General features: G+C 29.2%; 1 protein-coding gene across 1 annotated transcript; it reads left to right on the top strand.

The window, feature by feature from the left end:
• Window positions 1–192: 192 nt before the first annotated feature.
• LOC132941219 (general odorant-binding protein 28a) lies at window positions 193–6,796 on the top strand. The gene is made up of 7 exons (XM_061009163.1): window positions 193–379; window positions 1,874–1,958; window positions 4,242–4,294; window positions 4,381–4,416; window positions 4,535–4,652; window positions 5,813–5,883; window positions 6,576–6,796. Exons 1-7 carry the CDS (start codon window positions 329–331, stop codon window positions 6,648–6,650), a joined length of 489 nt encoding a protein of 162 aa, XP_060865146.1. The 5' UTR covers window positions 193–328; the 3' UTR covers window positions 6,651–6,796.
• Window positions 6,797–20,017: the final 13,221 nt, after the last annotated feature.

Genomic DNA, 20,017 nt, shown 5'->3' with positions numbered 1-20,017 from the left:
GTGGCGTTTTATTTTGTCGTTAAAACAATTATTGTTCTTGGAAACAATATAATATATACACTCATAATGCCGATATCCGCTTGGAAGTGGAAATACCGTAGATTTTAATTGTTATTACTCCTTTTTTCCCCTTTTCCTATTTATTATTACTATTTTATTTTCATTTGGTAGTATATAAACACTGATCTAGAGTAAAACGAATTATTCTGTCTTCAAACACTATACAACTGCGGTCTATGACAAATCGTTCCTGTAAAATATTATCACTATAATAATACATCGTTAATTTGTATATTGTACCTATTCCCCTTCGATATTAAACGCAAAAATGTTCGCTCTTAAAGTGGCGTGTCTGTGCCTGTCCGTCGCCGTCGTTCTCGTAAGTTCAACACTGTATTATACAACATTTGTTTAAAACACTTCTGTGATGTACCTACATATTATTACTTTTATTATTATTACTATAATTTCATTATTGATTGACAAGTCACACATTAGGTATCGCTAGTCGTTGTACTACACACATATATAGTATAAGTACCTACCTAACTGTATATAAAGTAATATAATAGTAATAACAATAGAGCTCGCATTTCAATGCATTTGCATCATTTATTAAAGTATACTTAGATAGGTAAATTATTATGAGTAAAAAAATATGAGTTTTATATTTTTCTACTATATAATTTCGTATTCTGGACAGTCTCACGAGTCACGATCTCATTTATCGATACATACAAAAATAAATTGCATTAACTCAACACGGATCACCAAATTTTTTTTAAATTCTATATAATATTATTATTATTCTATGTGCAAAATTTGAAGTTTTTTGAACATTAATAAATTTGTTTAAAGGAGATATTTCATGGTAATTAAACCCAGGCCCTAATAATAAAGAGGTGACTTGAGTCATCAAAACTTTGGTCAATCAATTAATTGTTATTAAGAAATTTGAGTTTGATATTTAAATAATATTCTTTAAAAATATTCGTTTTTCATGGTTTTTTTCTTTGTACTTATATATTTTATTGTATCGTACAAAACTAGCTATATGAATAATGTTAGCAAAATATAAATGCTTTGTTGAGATCAAACATAAAAACCTCAAACGTTTTTCATTACCTATAACAAGTATAAGGTATTTATTTTTGTGTATGCTAATATTTGTTTCTTTTAATGAAAAGAATACCTAATATTATTACTATCATCCATCAGTTTCTATCGTATGCTTACTTATACAAGTCTGTATAGTAATAGAAGCATGGGTGCTTGCCACATTTATTATGTATTGCTACCATGTGGCTGTAAAAAACAAAATTTCAAATTCTAAAAAATGAAAATCTATCATACTGTTTTGTTTTAACAAATACGTTTTTAGTGATTTTTAAATACATGATGTATAATAAATAATAACATTGTAAACTAAAACCAAAGGCATTCGCGTAGCAGATGATTAACGTTTACATTTTGAGTTATCTCTGAGATATAAGTCGTTTATTAATATAGTGATAAAGGTGACGGAAAAACAAAAAGAAAATCTTGACCAATGATGAGCAATAGTGTAACTTTGAATGCATTTTTAATTAACGATTCGAATTATTTTTACTATAATTTTTTGTCCTAACTCACTAATAAAAACACAATTTATTAATTTATAATAAATTACATGTACTCGATTGTGTAATAGATCACTTATATCAAATTGGTAGATCACCATCGCCTATCCCGTATTAGATAACTTTCTACACGAATACAACAACGATGAATAGCAAATTAATAATGTTGTTGAAAACATAAAATTATATAAATAACCGTATTATTGGATCGTTATTATTGTAAATGCAATCGAACGACTTTTGTATGATTTTAGGGTGAAAACAATCAACAAAACGGTTCAAGTGATCGGTCTGCCACTATATTCCAGAGTTGCATAGCGGAAACAAAATTGTCCGGCGGTAAGGTTGATTATATTTATATTCTTATCAGTATTGTTACGATTAACTATTACAGTATTTAGTAGTATTGCACGAATCATTGTACCGCATAAATTCACATAAGAAGTACGCACTAATTGGGTCATATATAGGTGATATACAAAATGATTTATTATTCATGCTCAGCCCTATTTATTCCTTTGAGAGTTATTTTTTTCAATTCAAATCATTCTGATTTTTGGAATTTTCAGATATAGGTACTGTAGAAACAATGAACATATTTCAAATACATAGATTTTTTTATAGATATCATTATATCAACTTATTTTTCAAATGAAAATCACATCTATTACATATTTTTATAAAACTATTATTAAGGACTATTATCTATAGAGCCTACCTATGTATATATATATATATATTAATAACTGAACTACTGGTTCTATTTTTGGTTTGGATGTATAAACGTTTTCAAAAACAAAAAATCTTTTCATTCAATTTTTAGTTATTGAACTAAAACAGGTTGGTTCGCATTTTAAAACAAGTTTGTTTCACCATAATAATAATTATGAAATTTCTTGAATTGTATAAGAAAATCTAAATAATTGAAAATTGGGATTTCAAGTATATACAAATTTCCAAAAATCAGAATTTGAATAAATTCATTATTAGGGAAAATTAGGTTTGAGCATGCTTGGTGAATCACTCTATATCAGTAGTTTTTAAACTTTTGGTGAACACGGACCCCCTACCAATTTCCTTTTAAATACCTTTTTTTACAAAATATCTCATATCATCATAATCAATACTTTAATACTCATTAATTTATATTAAAAAACACATATTAAGTAGGTATATACAAAATATTATTATATACCTACACATTTATAAATATTTTTATCAGGTAAACATAATTTTTCATAAAAATCAAATATTTAATTTTAGATAGAACCGCCGTGGACCCCTGACATGAGTGTCGAGGACCTCCTGGGGGTCCTCGGACCACAGTTTAAGAACCACTACTCTATATCATATAATATGATCATAATAAATAATAATATAATTAATCTAAATAATAATATAATTAATCTAAATTGAACATTTCGATGCCGGGTGAGTTGACAGTGAAAATAAACTTATAGTTCTGTATACTCAGGTTTTTTGGAATAGGTTCGCTAACTAGTTTTTTTCCATATCTATTTAAATTTTTCAAACAAATAATAATAATTAATATGCATAAAACAGGTATTATATTAAATTCAAAAATATATTTAATGTGTATACCTACGAAATGTATCACAATTGACATTTAATGTGCACGCCTATGTTTATTTCGCAAATGTAAAATAATTGATTAATAGGTATAACATTTGTATAGTATTTTGTAAATTAATATACAATAATAACTGATACCGTGCAATGCGTATAATACATATTGTATTTTATGTTTGTAATACTATCCATACCGAGCAATCATAGAAATAAATATTATGCAATTTATTTTTCCGAAAAGCTACAGTCGTATAGTATTATGTGTTGTATTAGCAGAGACTTTTAAATTTGCCCTCCCCCCGGTTCATATTTTTGTGGGTGCCATTGATAACACATCACGAAGTTATTAAAGAAATATTCTTACTTTTTGAACAGCTGATTTAGTGTATACTGTTTATGTTATATGTACCGATAATATGTACTGTAGAACCAACTGTTGAGTATTATTTGCCACATACAATGCTGCTATTTAGCTGGGTTTTTAAATTTTATTCATATTCATGAAGCGGTTTTATTTTATTTGTAATTTATAATTTTTTTCCACCTGTGGCTCGACAAGACTACATAATACCACACGAGTGTAAACGCCAAGATCGGGGTTCTGTAAATCTGTAAATATATATCAAGTTTATCCAAAGTAACCTCTTGTGATCTCTCAATCGTCATACAATATGATATACCTATAGGGAATTTCCTTTTTTTAAATGTAAATTTAAGTTATTGTCCCCTGATGTAGAATCCAAATGAGAAATAAATAACCAATTTCCTTTGAGTTTTACATTTATAATTTGGGCATCTATAACACGGTATAATGATGTTACTGATTGTTACTGATGCCAATATATTAATTATATCATCGATAGGTACATTTTAATAATTTCCACTGTCTGCTAACTATAATAGCTAGTAAAAAGCATAATACAATAATAATAATAATAATAATAATAATAATAATAATAATAATAGTAATAATAATAATAATAATAATAATCATATACTTACCTAACATGTTTTGGTGATATTAACTTTCAGACGCACTCAAAGGGTTCCGATCGATGAGTATACCAAAAACACAAGCCGAAAAGGTACGTAGTTTGGACGTATAGAATTTTTTTAAATTCACACCATGAATAAAGTTAGTTGTAATTATTATTAATTTTGTCCGTTACAGTGTATGATGGGTTGTCTGATGAGAAAAGTCAACGTGGTAAGTACCTATAACTGCAATTTTGTTAAATAACAATATATATAATGCATACCTACGAATAAACGTGAGGCCTTCATAACAACACAAAGTAAGTAACGTACAATTAATTTGTGTTAAGATTAACAAGGGCAAGTTTTCGGTTGAAGAGGCGACCAAGGTTGCACAGAAATACTACGGGACCAACGAAGTGATGATGAAAAAGGCAAAAGACCTCATCGACGTTTGCGCAAAGAAAGGTATGGCATACGATAATATAATCGGACTGGACATTTTTCTGTTGAATAATTTGTTAACGACAGAAATATGCGTGTACCAATGACCACGGGTAAATCATAAATTGAACATCTTGCATAACAGAACGTCATTATGAATTCGACACGTTCTACGGTTAGATTAATAATAATTATTATAATAGTAATAAAAAAATTTCAATTCTAAAATTTTAAACATATAAAATATTTAACGTTTAAATTTGAGACAGGTTTAAGTACCTATAAGTGATGTAAGATGTTTCGGAATTCGAAGCTGGTAAAAAAATTATGAAATCACAATTATGAAAAGCTCTGAAATCACACACTTTATCAAAAAAAGTTACTATCATAATACCATAATCTTTAAATTATGGAGAAAAAAATTGTTTTCTTACGAAAAATGTAATTAATTATAAATTTGCTAGAGGCAGTATTTTTTTTACGAAACTTGGGAAAATTTGTTTTATATTTGAGATACCATTTATAAACTGCGATAATATTAAACTATTTAAATTAAATACACATCTTCCCTTTAGAATTTGGATGATTATGACCTTCAAATCTCTAGAAAATGCATACAAATATGCATACAAAGTATCAAACTTAACCTTTAAAATAATCAAATAACTTTATTAAATACATTGATAAATTGTATTATTCATTATTCATTTTTAACAGACTATTAATAGAAACTGCTGACTTCATATTCACGTGATATTTTACTCCAACAGTTATAAAGGTTTAACACGTTTGTATTGCTTTAAAAAGCATGTCAATATGAACAATGAACATATTTTTTAAAAACGTTCTTTAAATCTAAAAATTAAGAAAGATGACTAACTTTTATACAATTTACAAAAATCAACGAAAAAAAATTTTTCATAAAAACCTAAAAAAAAAAAATGTTTTTTAAAGATAAAAATGAAATTTATTATTCAAAATACAATTTAAAACAATAATTGTTTCTACATCTTACTGATTGGGTTTATTATAATTTGGTCTGCAATCGGCAAAGAACAATATTAATGTGTATAAAAGTCATAAACATCTTAACGTTGACCATTATAAATGGTAGGTATTATTTTTATTTTCCGACGGTGGTTTTAATACGTGCCTATATTTGTTTTGTGTTACTACGATTTCAGCTCAGTCGACGACTGAAGAGTGTGCGTTGGCCGGAATTGTGACTACTTGTATCGTGGAGGAAGCTCAAAAAGTAAGTCCTTGCTCCTTACAGATACGTTTTGTGATTTAAACATCACCAACAGTAACATTTCAAAATGCCAAACTCTCCTTCTCCTCTTCGTTGTATTACGTGGCGTTGTAAATAAGGCTGGATTGACGATTTTTCGGATCTAGGTGGACCCACTTGCCATTCTTACCTTTCTATAATCATGAAATCAAAGCGCCATTGTTTTTTTATTATTTCAATGGAAATACGTAGGCAAATCGTTTTCCCGTATAGTCGTTATACCAGAAATAATTAAATATAATATGATATTATAGTAAAGACAAAAGACTAACCTCTATTGTTATCACATTTGGTCATGTGCTGATTTCCAATAATTATTATCCAACACAATATTATAATACTATCTAATCGAGTTCGCTCATTTCATTAATTGTTTTTTATTACCTAATTTATGGGAAACAATAAAATTATTTTTAGTTGAAAGAATGGGACGACCCTTAATTCCCTTTTGACCACCCTTAATTCTGAGTCGGTCGGATACACAGATTTGGGGGTTGAACGGTTTCCGATGTGTGTACCGCGTACGATTGCCCTGTAAATCAATAGAACGACAGATAAAAACGGGTTTTCGACGACAAAAACGCGTATTATGTATTTAATGACATTACCACGCCTTAATATATTATTATGATTAATGTTTTCACGTTTTGTTACAGGCTGGCTTATCCGGTGGACCTGGCAGCCGCTCCAGAAGAACCGTTTCGCCGAAATTCAGACGCGACGCCATGTAAACGGTTAACGTCGTTCCTACGATCATATTTTAAACGCTGTACGCCTATAACTATTAACTATACTATAATGCTAATTAATTTTATACCAAATAATCTTGTACATGTTTATATTATGACCGTCAATAAACATTTTATTTAAACTATCATTACGACGTCTTGCGTTGGTTGAAGATACTAGCTCATCCCCGATTCCTGAACCCTTATAATAATATTAATTATCCTGATAGGTCCATTATTTTATTCCGAATACAATCGTAGATTCAGAGTCTTTATCATAGGGAGGTCAGGGGTGGGGAGATGTTTGATAAAATGTTTATAATTAAGAACATATTATGTGAAAATATTATTCTGTGGGCATTTAAAAAGTCGGGACATTGAAAGGTACATTGTTTTATAAAATCTAATAGAAGTACATTTTTTAGTAACATAAAGAAGAGAGTAATACATTTTAATTCGGAATTCAAAATGTGGGCTTTTGATACCACTTACTCATTTCATAATTATTATTATAAAAATTAAAATTAAATTGAAAACTAGATAGGTGTATGCCAATTATTATTTTATATTTCTAATGAAAATACTAAAAAATAACCATAAAGAAAACCTTTATTTGTTAAATTTTCGTGTTTATATCGTCAGGTGCCGTGACAAGAAATTTACCGAATAGAAAGATTCACAAAACAATATGTATACAACGAAATCGTTATTATCGCATTGTTTGTTGTTTGACATTAACATAGTAATAATTATAATATAATTATTTTGTGTTGTACAGTAAGTTGTGACTTTGTGAGTACTGAGTGCTTTTTACTGTGTTTACATCAAACAATAATTATTATAATAATATGATAATAGGTACGAACCTACACAGGTACGTTTGTATAACCTGTGTATATACAAAGTTAAAATGGTTCAAAACGTAAGTTGTGAGTAAGATATCATTAGAAATCCAAATATCTGAACTCGAATAAGTGCATTATTAAAGAATAAAATTGAGTTGAGTATATGCTTGAAAAATCATCCCGTATAGTTGAGTATCATCAACGTAGTTTATTAGGTGTTTTTTTTGTTTTTAATTTACATTATTACTGACCCAGAGAAAAGATACGGTTAAAATTGTGTGCTGGACGAATAGGTCAGGTACCTGTATTTCGTTTACATAATTTATGTTGCACATTCGACCTTGCACCCATATGTATTGCGGATATTGGCGCATACCTCGCGTGGAACAACGCTCAAGCTATTCTAATCTTATACAATATACCTACTTTTAACATAGCCACCTATACATTATAGTGATGGCCAACGATATTTTTTTCAAATTATTTTCCCGATATCGTATTCCGATAATAATATGGGTAGTTCAATCGAAATTAAATCGGTAGGTACCAACTACGACGCATTAACACATACAAACGGGGTTTTGAATTTAAAATATTTAACTTGAAATTTCACTCTCTTCTTGAAATATTTCAATGAAATCATTAAAAATATAATACGTGTTCGATTATAGCTGATGATTAGAAATGACATATCGATTGCACACAGAACACGTTTATAATGAATAACTTATCGCTTTGTCAGTTATCAACCCGGCCGCGGGTGGCATTTTTCTTCGGGCAAGTCACGCGGGGTCCGGAGAGAAGTGCCGCCATCCCCCACCCGAGTATGGCAGATACCTACGGGTGCCCACTAAAAAATTTTCCAAACCAAAACCCACGTGTTTACTAACCTACAATTCCTCCCCTAAACAAAAAACAAACAGCTAATGGCCATAGTTGCCGGGCTTCATGATCAATAAAAAAAAAAAAAAAATAATATCAAATCTATGTACCAGCTGGTACCTATAGTATTATGAACTTATATTTTTATGAAAAAACGTATAGACTATTACTATAATATGATTATTGTTATTTTTATTATTCTCACGACACATCTTACATCTTACACAATTTGTGGTATGTGCGCCAAGCGAAAAGAAACAAATGAATAATTTTTGTTCGGCGATAATGTGAATCGATTATGCATTATAAGGGTAAGTTCACACCTAAAGTTATCAATTATATTATTAATAATTATTCATTAGTCGTCTAAATATTGTTCCAAAACAATTTAAACATCATTTAAATGTACATTTTTTTGTTTATTTTGAAAGTAGAATACAAAATCAAATAACGATAAAATATAAAATCGATATGTCATTCCCTCTAAAATATTATTTTCTATCTTTTTTGTCATGGGTGATTTTACTCTAATATTACTTAAAAACATAGACAAAACGATTCTGCACAAATGCGTTTTGTCTATGTTGCGCGTGGGTCAGGGAAAGAAAACAAATAGTGCGCTGACATCCTCTTAATCAGGGGCATATGTTCAGAAATGTTCGTGAAATGCAATAGAATTAAATTTGATAAACTGATTCATTTTCGTATTAAAAATATCTAAAACACATTAAAAATGTTATTTTTTCTATTAGCAAAGGCTTAATAAATTAGTCTCAAAAACAAATGTGTATAATATAAATGACACTTCTGGAATGTATTTACCACATAGGGATATTTTTCAATAATACTCATTGGATATCAACATCAAATAGGTTTATCTAAAAAAATGTTCACAATATCGATACCAATACTAATACGTCATACATGTGTCACTTTAGTCAATATCATATAACTATAACTATATATAGTCAATATTGTACTATACCTAAATAATGTAAACAGGGAGTCGCAGAATCTGACCTTTGATTTAGATAACGAACGAATTATATTTGCTATCATATCTAGTACCTATATTATAATATTTATTGTTAAATATTTATAAGGATGTTTTAACGTGTATTATTATTTTTATTATAATATTATATAATTAAATAAATTACAATATTTACATTTTTCATGTTATATCATATCCCATATTATGTAAGCATTAAAGTATTCTGTATCATAGATAATCAAAATAATTAGACTGCCAGCTTAAACTTACACAAATATACTATATTGTTAATTTATTCAAGTTTTAATGTTACAGTTTCACTGTTACATCTTAAAATGCATTTAACTGCGGGTTCCCATGTTCCCCTATTTTTTATTCATATAGTATACTTTGTACCTATTACATTTTTGTAATATACAATCATTAAACTTAGACCAGCTACCCCGGGGTGGCCTCTTAATTATTCATTAAGAAACTTAATATAGTTTATAATTTGTTGGGTTGAAAATCAGATTAGACTGCTGCAGTCTCCAGCTTATACTACTATATAATTTTAATTTAATTTTAGATTCGAAGCAATGAATGTTTTGATTTTGCAAAAATGTGTATTTTTTTTTTGTATATTTACACGTTTTACACTGGGAAAAATGCTTTGGTTTTCTAACTTCAATATCTTTTTAGGTAGAAAAGTGAATCTAGTTGGTACTTTTGGTTTTGGGAGGTCAAAATTAAAAATGCCCAGTACTTTTTAAATAATGAGGGAAACCCCCCAACCAAATTCGGGAAATACTGGAATTTTTACGCGAAACAATTTTTTTAAAAAATCGATTTCTTATTTTGTTGTTCCTAATTCAAAAACGTACAATCGTAGATAGTGGAAATTTCCACCATATAATTATTATATTGGCATTTCTATACATAATTTAATTTTCAAAATATTTTTACTCTTTTTGAGCTATTTACATTGTATACGCGTTTGAAGTTGTTGTTAAAAATATCAACAGGGGTGACAATGCAAAACGTGCTATTAACAAAATTATCGAACTAAGTTACACATAAATACTGACTGTAAAAACAGCAATGAATTGAATAGCGAGGTCAGATTTTGCCAATACGTACTATTTCCCATGGTAAATTGATCTTGAACGTTGGTAATTTCTTCAAAATGTACATATTATGTTCATGGGAAACATCGTGTAAAAAATAACTATTTAAAAATTGCATAAAAACGCAATATTTTACATACTGTTTAATGTACGTTAGGTAGGTATTTTGTAGTTGAAAACGCATATCCGAGATAAGGCTTATGCACATAATATAATAATATTACTCTTGCAGTTACGAGTGTGTGATTACGATTCGTTAACTGTGGATTAAAACCTAACTTAATATAAAATCTGTCAGTCAACGGAAGTTGTAGTTTCCAGACTTTTAATTATCCAGACGGTTTTTTTTAATCGTTTTTTATTTATTATTTGTTAAATATTTACCATTGCTTACCGTACAAATATGCATTGTAATTATCCTGCAACTGAGTGCTGGCCGTTTCTTCGTAACAGTTATTATTCGGATAAAGCATAAAATAAAAACACACACACACACACCCCCCCCTAACCCGGCCATATCGGTGGATTTAAAACTAGCACTGCAGTGTGTATCATTTACCATCGTTATTTTAATAATTATTATATCTACAGCAGTATTACAATTTACGTGCTACTATGATATTAAATATTTTATGTATTGACACATGTTTATACGATGCACGCAAATAAAAATATTATAAAATGACTAATACCTACATACATATATATATATATATTAAGTTAAATGATAAACTACCTATAACATCGCATATCATAATATATACGATTTAAATTTAAAAAAAAACAAATTAATGCTGTCCATCAGTCAGTATCTAGTCACTATGAAAAACGAAATGTCTAACGATATCCTTTCATTCAACTTATTAATTAGATATTTAATTAAAACTAATCTGTTTGATCATAAATAATTATTTCATACAAACAAAAAATCTAAATACGAACCGACAGCGAATAAATGTTCAACTTCGGGCAACTTTAAACCTTATTCTGATTATATTATTATAATATTATTAAAAAATACGATGGTAACTATCATACTTTTGTAGGCGTAATGCGTAAATCATTTAACACTCATTAGCGCGTGTTTTATTTAATTAAAATTGAATTTAATAAATGAAAAGATGATAAACTACCAACGACAATTAAATAATTAAAATTAAATATAAGATAAAAGTAGGTAATAATATGCAAAATTAAAAATGTAATTCGTAGAATTTTAAACGACAGACGTTTCGACTTAAAATACGTTTGTTTTATAAGTGCGTCGTCTTGGCACCCATAAATCGACAAATCCCCCTAACATATCTCATTGTTTTGAACCCGATTTGCACCCATTTGTACTCTCCATAAAAAAATTTGTACCCCTCTCCCTTTTACGCAAAACCAAATCCCCCGTCCGGGTGCTGTAACGACGTCGTATTGGCACACAGCATCTTTATTGGATACGCAGTGCTTGGTGTTTTTCAAAATCTTTGTTTTTCGGTTTACCTAAATGTAAAAACTCATCGATGAAAGAAATTAGTAAGTTTACATTTATATTCCATAAGTTCCAGCGAAGTTAAGTTCCATATGAGTATTATTGAAGTTAAGTTCCAGTCAAATTAAAGTTAAGTTCCAGGTAATTTAAAGTTAAGTTTCATATAAGTTTTATTAAAGGTAAGTTCCAGCGAAGTAAAAGGTAAGTTACAAATTATAAGTCTTATATTTGATCGGAACTTAACTTTAATAAAACATTTTATGGAACTTAATTTTAACTTTGCTGGAACCTGACATTGATTTAACAGGAACTTCATTGGAACTTAACTTTAATTTGACTTCCCTTTAATAATACTTATATGGAACTTAACTTTAATGAAACTTTGACCGAAACTTAATTTTAATAAAACTTTTTACAGAACTTAACTTTAACTTTGTTGGAACTTAACTTTAAAAATACCTATATGGAACTTAACTTTAATTAAGCTTCTACAGAACTTAACTTTAACTTTTATGGAACTTAACTTTTACTTCTGCAGAACTTAACTTTAACTTTGTTAATTAAACTTTTATGGAACTTAACTTTAACTTAGCCAGAACTTAACTTTGTTGGAAATAAACTTTAATAATACTTATATGGAACTTAACTTTAATTAAGCTTCTACAGAACTTAACTTTAACTTTTATGGAACTTAACTTTAATAAAACTTTTATGGAACTTAACTTTAATCAAATTTTCAAGGAACTTAACTTTAATAAAACTTATACAGAACTTAGCTTTAACTTCGCTGGAACTTGACTTTGATTTAACAGGAACTTTAATGGAACGTAACTTCATTCTAACTTTAATGGAACTTAACTTATAACTTCACTGGAACTTAAGTTTTTTTGTTGTAAATTAAAAATAGTAGTTATCCGTGGATTTTGAAACTTTTAGAGTATATTATTATAATTTAAAATAAATACACAATGGCTATTATTTTCTCCGAATACTGCTGAATACGAAATTAATAATAATGAATTAATATTTTAATTTTAAATGTATCGGATATATTTTATATATAAGATTCTGAGCCTTCAAGATCAATTTATAAGAATCCTTGCATTAAATTGTTAGGTTTTTTTTATTTGAATAATTATTTTATAGAAAGTACTTACATATAAGTCGATCAGAAACTATTTAAATTGAATGTTAATAGTAAAAAGCTATAAAAATATCTATTATTTGTTTTTATTTGTTAATAATAATTAAGACTTAAATCTTAGCAGTAATCTTGTTCCTTTCACAAAATGTTTTTTGATTATCTTTAATTTAATTTACATTTATATGTTTGGCATTTATCCCAAAGTGATCTTTGAATAATCATCCAATGATGAATTTAAAAGTTACATTCCCGATTACATTAATTATTAAATTATAAATTAGAATAAACTACAGTTTCCAGCTTCTACTACAACATTATTTTATGTTTAATTTCTAAAATGCAATCTGCACCTTGTGTCGGTGATTTTACACGTAATATAATAAAATTGATACTAGTGATGGGTACTCAATTGTTGAATTAAATTATCTACACGATTTCAATAAATAAATATCTATGAAGTATAAACATCCGCATTTCTATTAACTATAAATTCTTAATTGTATGAGCTATACATATTACATAATATGTAATGATATTATATATATTATATTTTTGAAAAAGGTGGTTGATGATGTCACTCAATGTGACACACAAAGTGGATGTCGCTCTGCTGTACAGTAGGTTACAAGTTGGTCACTTTAATGGATGGTGTTAAATTTGAATTTAATGATTTAATGATCAACAACTAATTGAATTTAAAGTGTATTGTTATACTACATTATAATGAAAAATAATAATTATAGTAAAATATATAATTGCCAAACATTTAATACCTATATCTAGCCATCTAGTGTATAAAACACACTAAAAAAGGTGTAAGTATGCTAATAAAATACATGAAGTGTATAATGTATTTATGTATATAAAATTATAAAATATAAAGATTGATAACATTATATTGTTTTAAAAACTTCGCGAAAACCTAAGGTGATACATGGCGTACATATAGTATATGCAAAAAGGTACGTATTAAACTTGGCGTGATGAATCGAAGACGGTCTTTGGACTGTTCGTTCTCGCGTATTATATACATTGCGCTTTTAGGATTAAACTTACAAACGCTTCTGCGTCACCAAGTTAACAGATTGTCCGTGGCAATAGATATTTAATTTAAGTCTTAAAGTAAATATAAAATAGTAATAATATGGAAACAAACTTACGCGTAAACATCGACTCTTCCGGTGAAACCTAGCTAGAGTGCTTCCGTCGCCGAAAAAATAGCTATCTTCATCCATCTTCATCTCACTCCGAACTGAAACTTGAAAGTATCGAAATATTCTATGAAAATAACCGGATCACGACGATATGTGTGAGTTTGTATTAAAACTTACATTATAATAATATATACGGCTTAACGAACTGTCCGTCTATATTGATGGCTTAATATTTTTTTGTTCACTGAAATTATTAGAACTATTAATCGTCGCTGACGAATGTCGACAATTGACGATTGCCATAGATATATTATTATAAAATATATAATTTATTATGATAAATCCATAGAACTTACATGTTATACTCAGTACCTATATGGTAGAGCTCTGCATGGTCTGGTCTAGACCGGTCCGGACTGGACCTTGGTCCGGTTTTTTCGGTCTTTGTGTATTATAATTTAATTAATGTGGTTTTGTCCAATCTATAGTGATCTGCATTCTGAACGTTTGAATATAATTTATATTAGGTACGTACGTTGAAACATAAAAATCATTGTCATAATAAAATAATCGTTCGGTCTGGCTTCATTTTTATTTTATCGGCCTGGTCCGGTCTTAGTCTTTGTTAAAATGTATCAGTCCGGTCCAGTCCTGGTCTCTGTTAAAAGTTATCAGTCCGGTCCGGTCTATAAGAAAACGGACCGTGCAGAGCTCTACGGTCTGTTGATAAATCGTATGCACTTTTACAGAAATCTTTGTGATCAGCAACGTCGTACCTATTTTGGTTTTCTATTTCAGTTATAGTTCGCGTGCCAAATTTAACTATGCAAAACTAGTCCGCAAGTTTATAGACATTCTATTGTTCGAATGCATTATCCTGCCAGTTCCTCTAGACACAGTGTTTGAGAAGTTATACTTTTTTGGTACCTAATTAAATTACAATATGAATTTTTATAAGTTATCGCTATGTAGGTACCTACTTGTGACTTGTCCGAAACTCGACTACCAAGGTTTTAAACAAAGTAGTTCTATACTTCTATGGAGTAGATTGATGCTATATTAAAAACGTGATTTTGTATTAAAACTTGAGAATTGAACATTTTATTCAGTAAAATATAACAAAGTAATATACTTATATACTCGTATACAATAGTAATATAATGTAATTACTACCATCGATGAGTTATTACATTTAGGTAAACCGAAAAACAAAGATTTTAAAAAACACCAAGCACTGCGTATCCAATAAAGACGCTGTGTCATTTTAAAAATCAAAACACCTACTTCAAACAAAACGTGATACAGTTATACGTAGACAACTTATTATTAAATAATAAATAACATATTATTTTGGTCGAATTCATAGTAATTTTCATTAAAACTATTTTATAAAATAATATTATTATACCGGTAGATGGCACTATAAGTACCAGCACTGCTGGTCCAGCCTACAATTGAAGTACATTCCAGTCAATTATTGTATTGCAATGTTAAGTAGTATAAATTATATTTAAGAGGGAATTGTATAAGTCATTAAACAAAAATTGGTACTTGAACGTATCACCAAGCCCAGATTAAGATAATTTTGGGCACACGGTCAAACATTTTTTTTTAGGGGCCCATAAACAAAATCAAAATATTGGCGACCCACAAATAAATATAATTTGGAGATAAAAAAAGATTTTGATATTATAACATTAATAATGAAATTCATCAATACTTATATTTGTAAAACAAAACACTAAAATACAAACGTAAACATTTCCCACTGTTATAACGCTATTGCGACGCCCAGACATTGCCAACTGTCAAGTTACACACTTGCTTTAGTTATATGACTTCAACTGACGACTGTACAAAATCAACTAAACGTAAATAAAATTTGTTTGGCTCTAGGGGCCAACTATTGTTTGATATCTGTTGTGCGTCTGGGCTCATGGCCCCCTGCCCCCCCTGAATCGGGGGTTGGGTATCACTGGACGAAACAGCTGCAGGATTGACCACATCACTCTTTGATTAGGATGGTTTTAATTTTGAAATCGGATTTTGATTTTTTAACATCATGTCTTGTGTTGAGTTATAATCGAATTGATTTTTATTATTCTAAAACTTTTTATGTTAAACTAAAAAAAAAAATAATACTATTATTCTGCACGTCTATTGGTGTTTTAGTTGAATAAATAAATATTGAGAACATGTAAACTCGCATTGACCAATCAAAATCCAAGTTCTAAAATGAGAAATTGATTTCTTGTTATATTTTTACATTTTACACACAGGTGGAGTAAGTTTACATATAATGTAGATCTATGATACATAATAATATATTATACTATTATACTATCCCTACATGTAATTTATTTATTATTTTGATTGATACAAGTACAACAGGTAATCATAGGTAGGTACTATTATTTCCTTTAATCGTGATAGGTATTACCTAGTACCCACAGTTTATCTGTTATCACATTATCAATAATATGTTTAAAATATTTTTATTTAATATTTATTACCCATAATCTAGGTATATATTTATGCGGCAACGAGAACTTTGCGGATATTGACATCTTGTATCTTATACTCTAGCGTAGAATTTCCGGCCTCTGATAAAATTAAACTTACAAGGATTCGTATATTATTGGATGTTTAAGACGATTGTAATATGGTGGAATCAGAATTAACATAAAATGTAATATGCATTAATACAGTGGTATTAATTCCTATCCTTATAGTCTATACGTATAATCCGTGACGTAGATAAAATCTATATTATTTATAGGTACATCGTAATTAGTGTTACAATTGCTACCAATTAGTTCATGAGTTCTCTAAATCACTTCATTTTTTAGATAGTCCGCATAATATTGTTGTCTATAAAAGGGTCTATTAGGAAAAACATCCACAAAAAAGACAAATTTAATTTTAAAATAATACTGTTGTTTGTACTGCATGTACAAATATTAAAACAAACGCGCAAATGTCGAAGAGTGGAGAAATCATATGTATAAGAGACGAAAAGTATAATTACAGTAGTCAGCAGGTATATACATTTTATTTTAATAATATTTATTTATTATAACAATATATTATGGTAATCATAATTCTAGTGGATGTTACGAATCCGTACCAGTTAAGTACCACTTTTACCAGCACAGTTATTTCTCTAATGTCCATACAAACGACAATAAAATATGACGTGCTGACGGCGTGTCCCTGCAGGTTATCACCGGAAGTCGCTGACAACGACGGAACCTACCGACGGGTATTTTATATTGGGATCATGGAGGCGCAGTAATTGGGCACTTTTTACACATAATATTCATAAAGTTTTCATTAAGTACGCGAACCTACCTCGGGTAGGTGTACAACTGTAACATGGTTCGATCGACTTAACAATACGTCGCACTAAAGATTTAATTTATTTGCGCTTCGACCACCGCAGTAGCTATAGGTATACCTAAATTTGTGTGCGGGCAATAGACGGTTAATGTAATCTTTTAAATAATAAAAATAAATAAATAATAAAGTTAATCTCGTCCACTTTGTCCGACAGAACAATGAGAAAACACTCGGCTCTCGCCCCTGCCAATTTTCGCTACTCGCGCCGAGCACATTTCGTATTTTCGTGCTGCAGTGGGTATAACATAATATAATATACATCATCGACCTCGGTCGCCGGTCTGATAAAATATTAAACCAAGTGACCCGGAATCGTCTCGACGGAGGTCACGGAAAAAAATAAGGGTTTCTCCGTGTTATATGTTAGACACGCGATTTTTCGTTTTTAACTAAGTTTTAGTATTAACCAGTACCTACCGTAGAGCCATAGAGGGAGAAGCGTGGGTGGGCAGATTTCCGGGGTCGTCAAAATATTCAGATAATATTAATCTATCGCATTAGTAACCTAATATTTTTGTGATTTAAAGTTTGGAAAAATTGTATGAACTATTTTATTGCTGCAGCTATAATATTGTTGTTGTCAATACAATCGACAAAATAAGTACCGTCATAATATTATTATTGTTAGTAAACTTCTAGAATCTGTTAATGTTGAAAAGAAAATGATAGAAGATCGAAGTGGCTAATGTATAGAAGTGTTGGGAGCTCCATAAGTATAATACGCATATGGCCATATGGGGCACCAAAATTCTAAATATGGCCCTGATTTTAACGTTATACCTACCTACTAATATTATTATTATATAACTGTCCAGCACTGTGTTTCGCACGTACGCGTTTCAAAACATTTAAATCTCAACGAGTTTTTTTTTGTTGTTGTTTTAAACGGCTTTTTTGTCCTCGTTTAAGGGTCAACACTATCTAAATGCTAACAAGGGATATAATTAGAATATATACTTGCGAGTCATAAATTTAAGAAGATAAACACGCCATATTTTTTTTTATAAAGGACGAGGTATAAGTCTGTATAAGATAACACCTTCTATGCACTAACAAGTTTTTATACACCACCCAATCCTATACGCTAGTTAAATGCTCGAATATAATATGAATTAATATAGTATTATATTACATGTTATGTAAGACCGATCGATAAGTTTTAAAACCTCGTGGTAACCGTCATAGGCTAATGGATGATAATATTTTCTGGATATCTACTTTATTTTTATTTTTTTTAAATTTTTTATTATAATTTTTGTATTTCAAGAAAATAATTCAGAAAAAATAAGGCCAAATGATTTACCTATAGTAGTATTATGATGTCGGTCCGTGTCAAGCAACAAATAACAATACCTAATAATTACAATATGCATACACTATACACAATATTACTTAGGTATATTATATTTTACAATTATAGGTATTAACCTGTTTAAGTATAATGATAGCTGTAAATAACAACGCCTATATCTGACATAAGTGACAAAGACATATAAAATACCTGCACAATATAATTATTTACGCCAAAATGAATAGGACATAGCAAAAGATTTAAAACTATTAAAATCATCAATAATCTATTTTATATAATATTATATAATTGTAAAAATCTACTATTTTTGTTCATTAATTAAAATGTATAAAACTTCTTTATACGAAATTGTTTTTGTAATTCAACTGTCACTATCTACGGTAATGCGATTGCTTATTCTGAATAGGTGGGTACCTAGATATACTACGTACTAACAATTTAATTTTATAAACACAATAACTCATGACACCCTATCGTAATCATATTATAATACATAATATATTGCTATTAGGATTATACTTTTGGCGTTTTTGAACGATACACCTAGTTCTAAATTTAATATCTGGAATGAATCACACAGGTATCGTGGATTTTCGTGCTTTTGTACGACACCTACGATTAATTTTTTCTTATCTCGTTTTGGTGTATGATATGCGTATTCACGTTATGACTTCCACTCAGCTAGCCGGACGATCACGTTTGGATAAGAATAGGTTTGCATTACTGGTAATTGGTATCAAAATTATCTCAGATGAAGAGGGTTGTCTAATATTTTATTTTTCTTAAACCGAGACAAGCATTTTTGTATAATTTTTATGGAAAAAATGGTACCAATCACTCTTCCCCGATCAACCGGTTTCAGCACACTATTTTTCGTAACTAGAATACTACTCACAATTGTCAGCACTCAACGACACACGTTTGCAAGGAAAAAACAAACTCAACGTTAAAAATTTAAATAAGTAGCAGAAAAAAAAATTGTCAAGTGGAGCGGAAAAACAACGAACAGATAAAGTAATAGTTATTGTCGTCACCAAGTCTGGAAAATAATTTAAAA

This window comes from Metopolophium dirhodum, chromosome 3 (genome assembly GCF_019925205.1).
Source record: "Metopolophium dirhodum isolate CAU chromosome 3, ASM1992520v1, whole genome shotgun sequence".
NCBI classification, from domain to species: Eukaryota; Metazoa; Arthropoda; class Insecta; order Hemiptera; family Aphididae; genus Metopolophium; species Metopolophium dirhodum.
The sequence above is the reverse complement of the archived record's forward strand: the minus strand, read 5'-3'. Positions and strand labels throughout refer to the sequence as shown.

Bases quoted from the DNA above. Each gene is read 5' to 3' on its own strand.
- LOC132941219 (XM_061009163.1), top strand. From the start codon at position 329: ATGTTCGCTCTTAAAGTGGCGTGTCTGTGCCTGTCCGTCGCCGTCGTT. The intron at 1,959-4,241 runs GTAAGGTTGATT...ATTAACTTTCAG, and splicing joins GGAAACAAAATTGTCCGGCG to ACGCACTCAAAGGGTTCCGA. The intron at 4,417-4,534 runs GTAAGTACCTAT...ATTTGTGTTAAG, and splicing joins TGATGAGAAAAGTCAACGTG to ATTAACAAGGGCAAGTTTTC.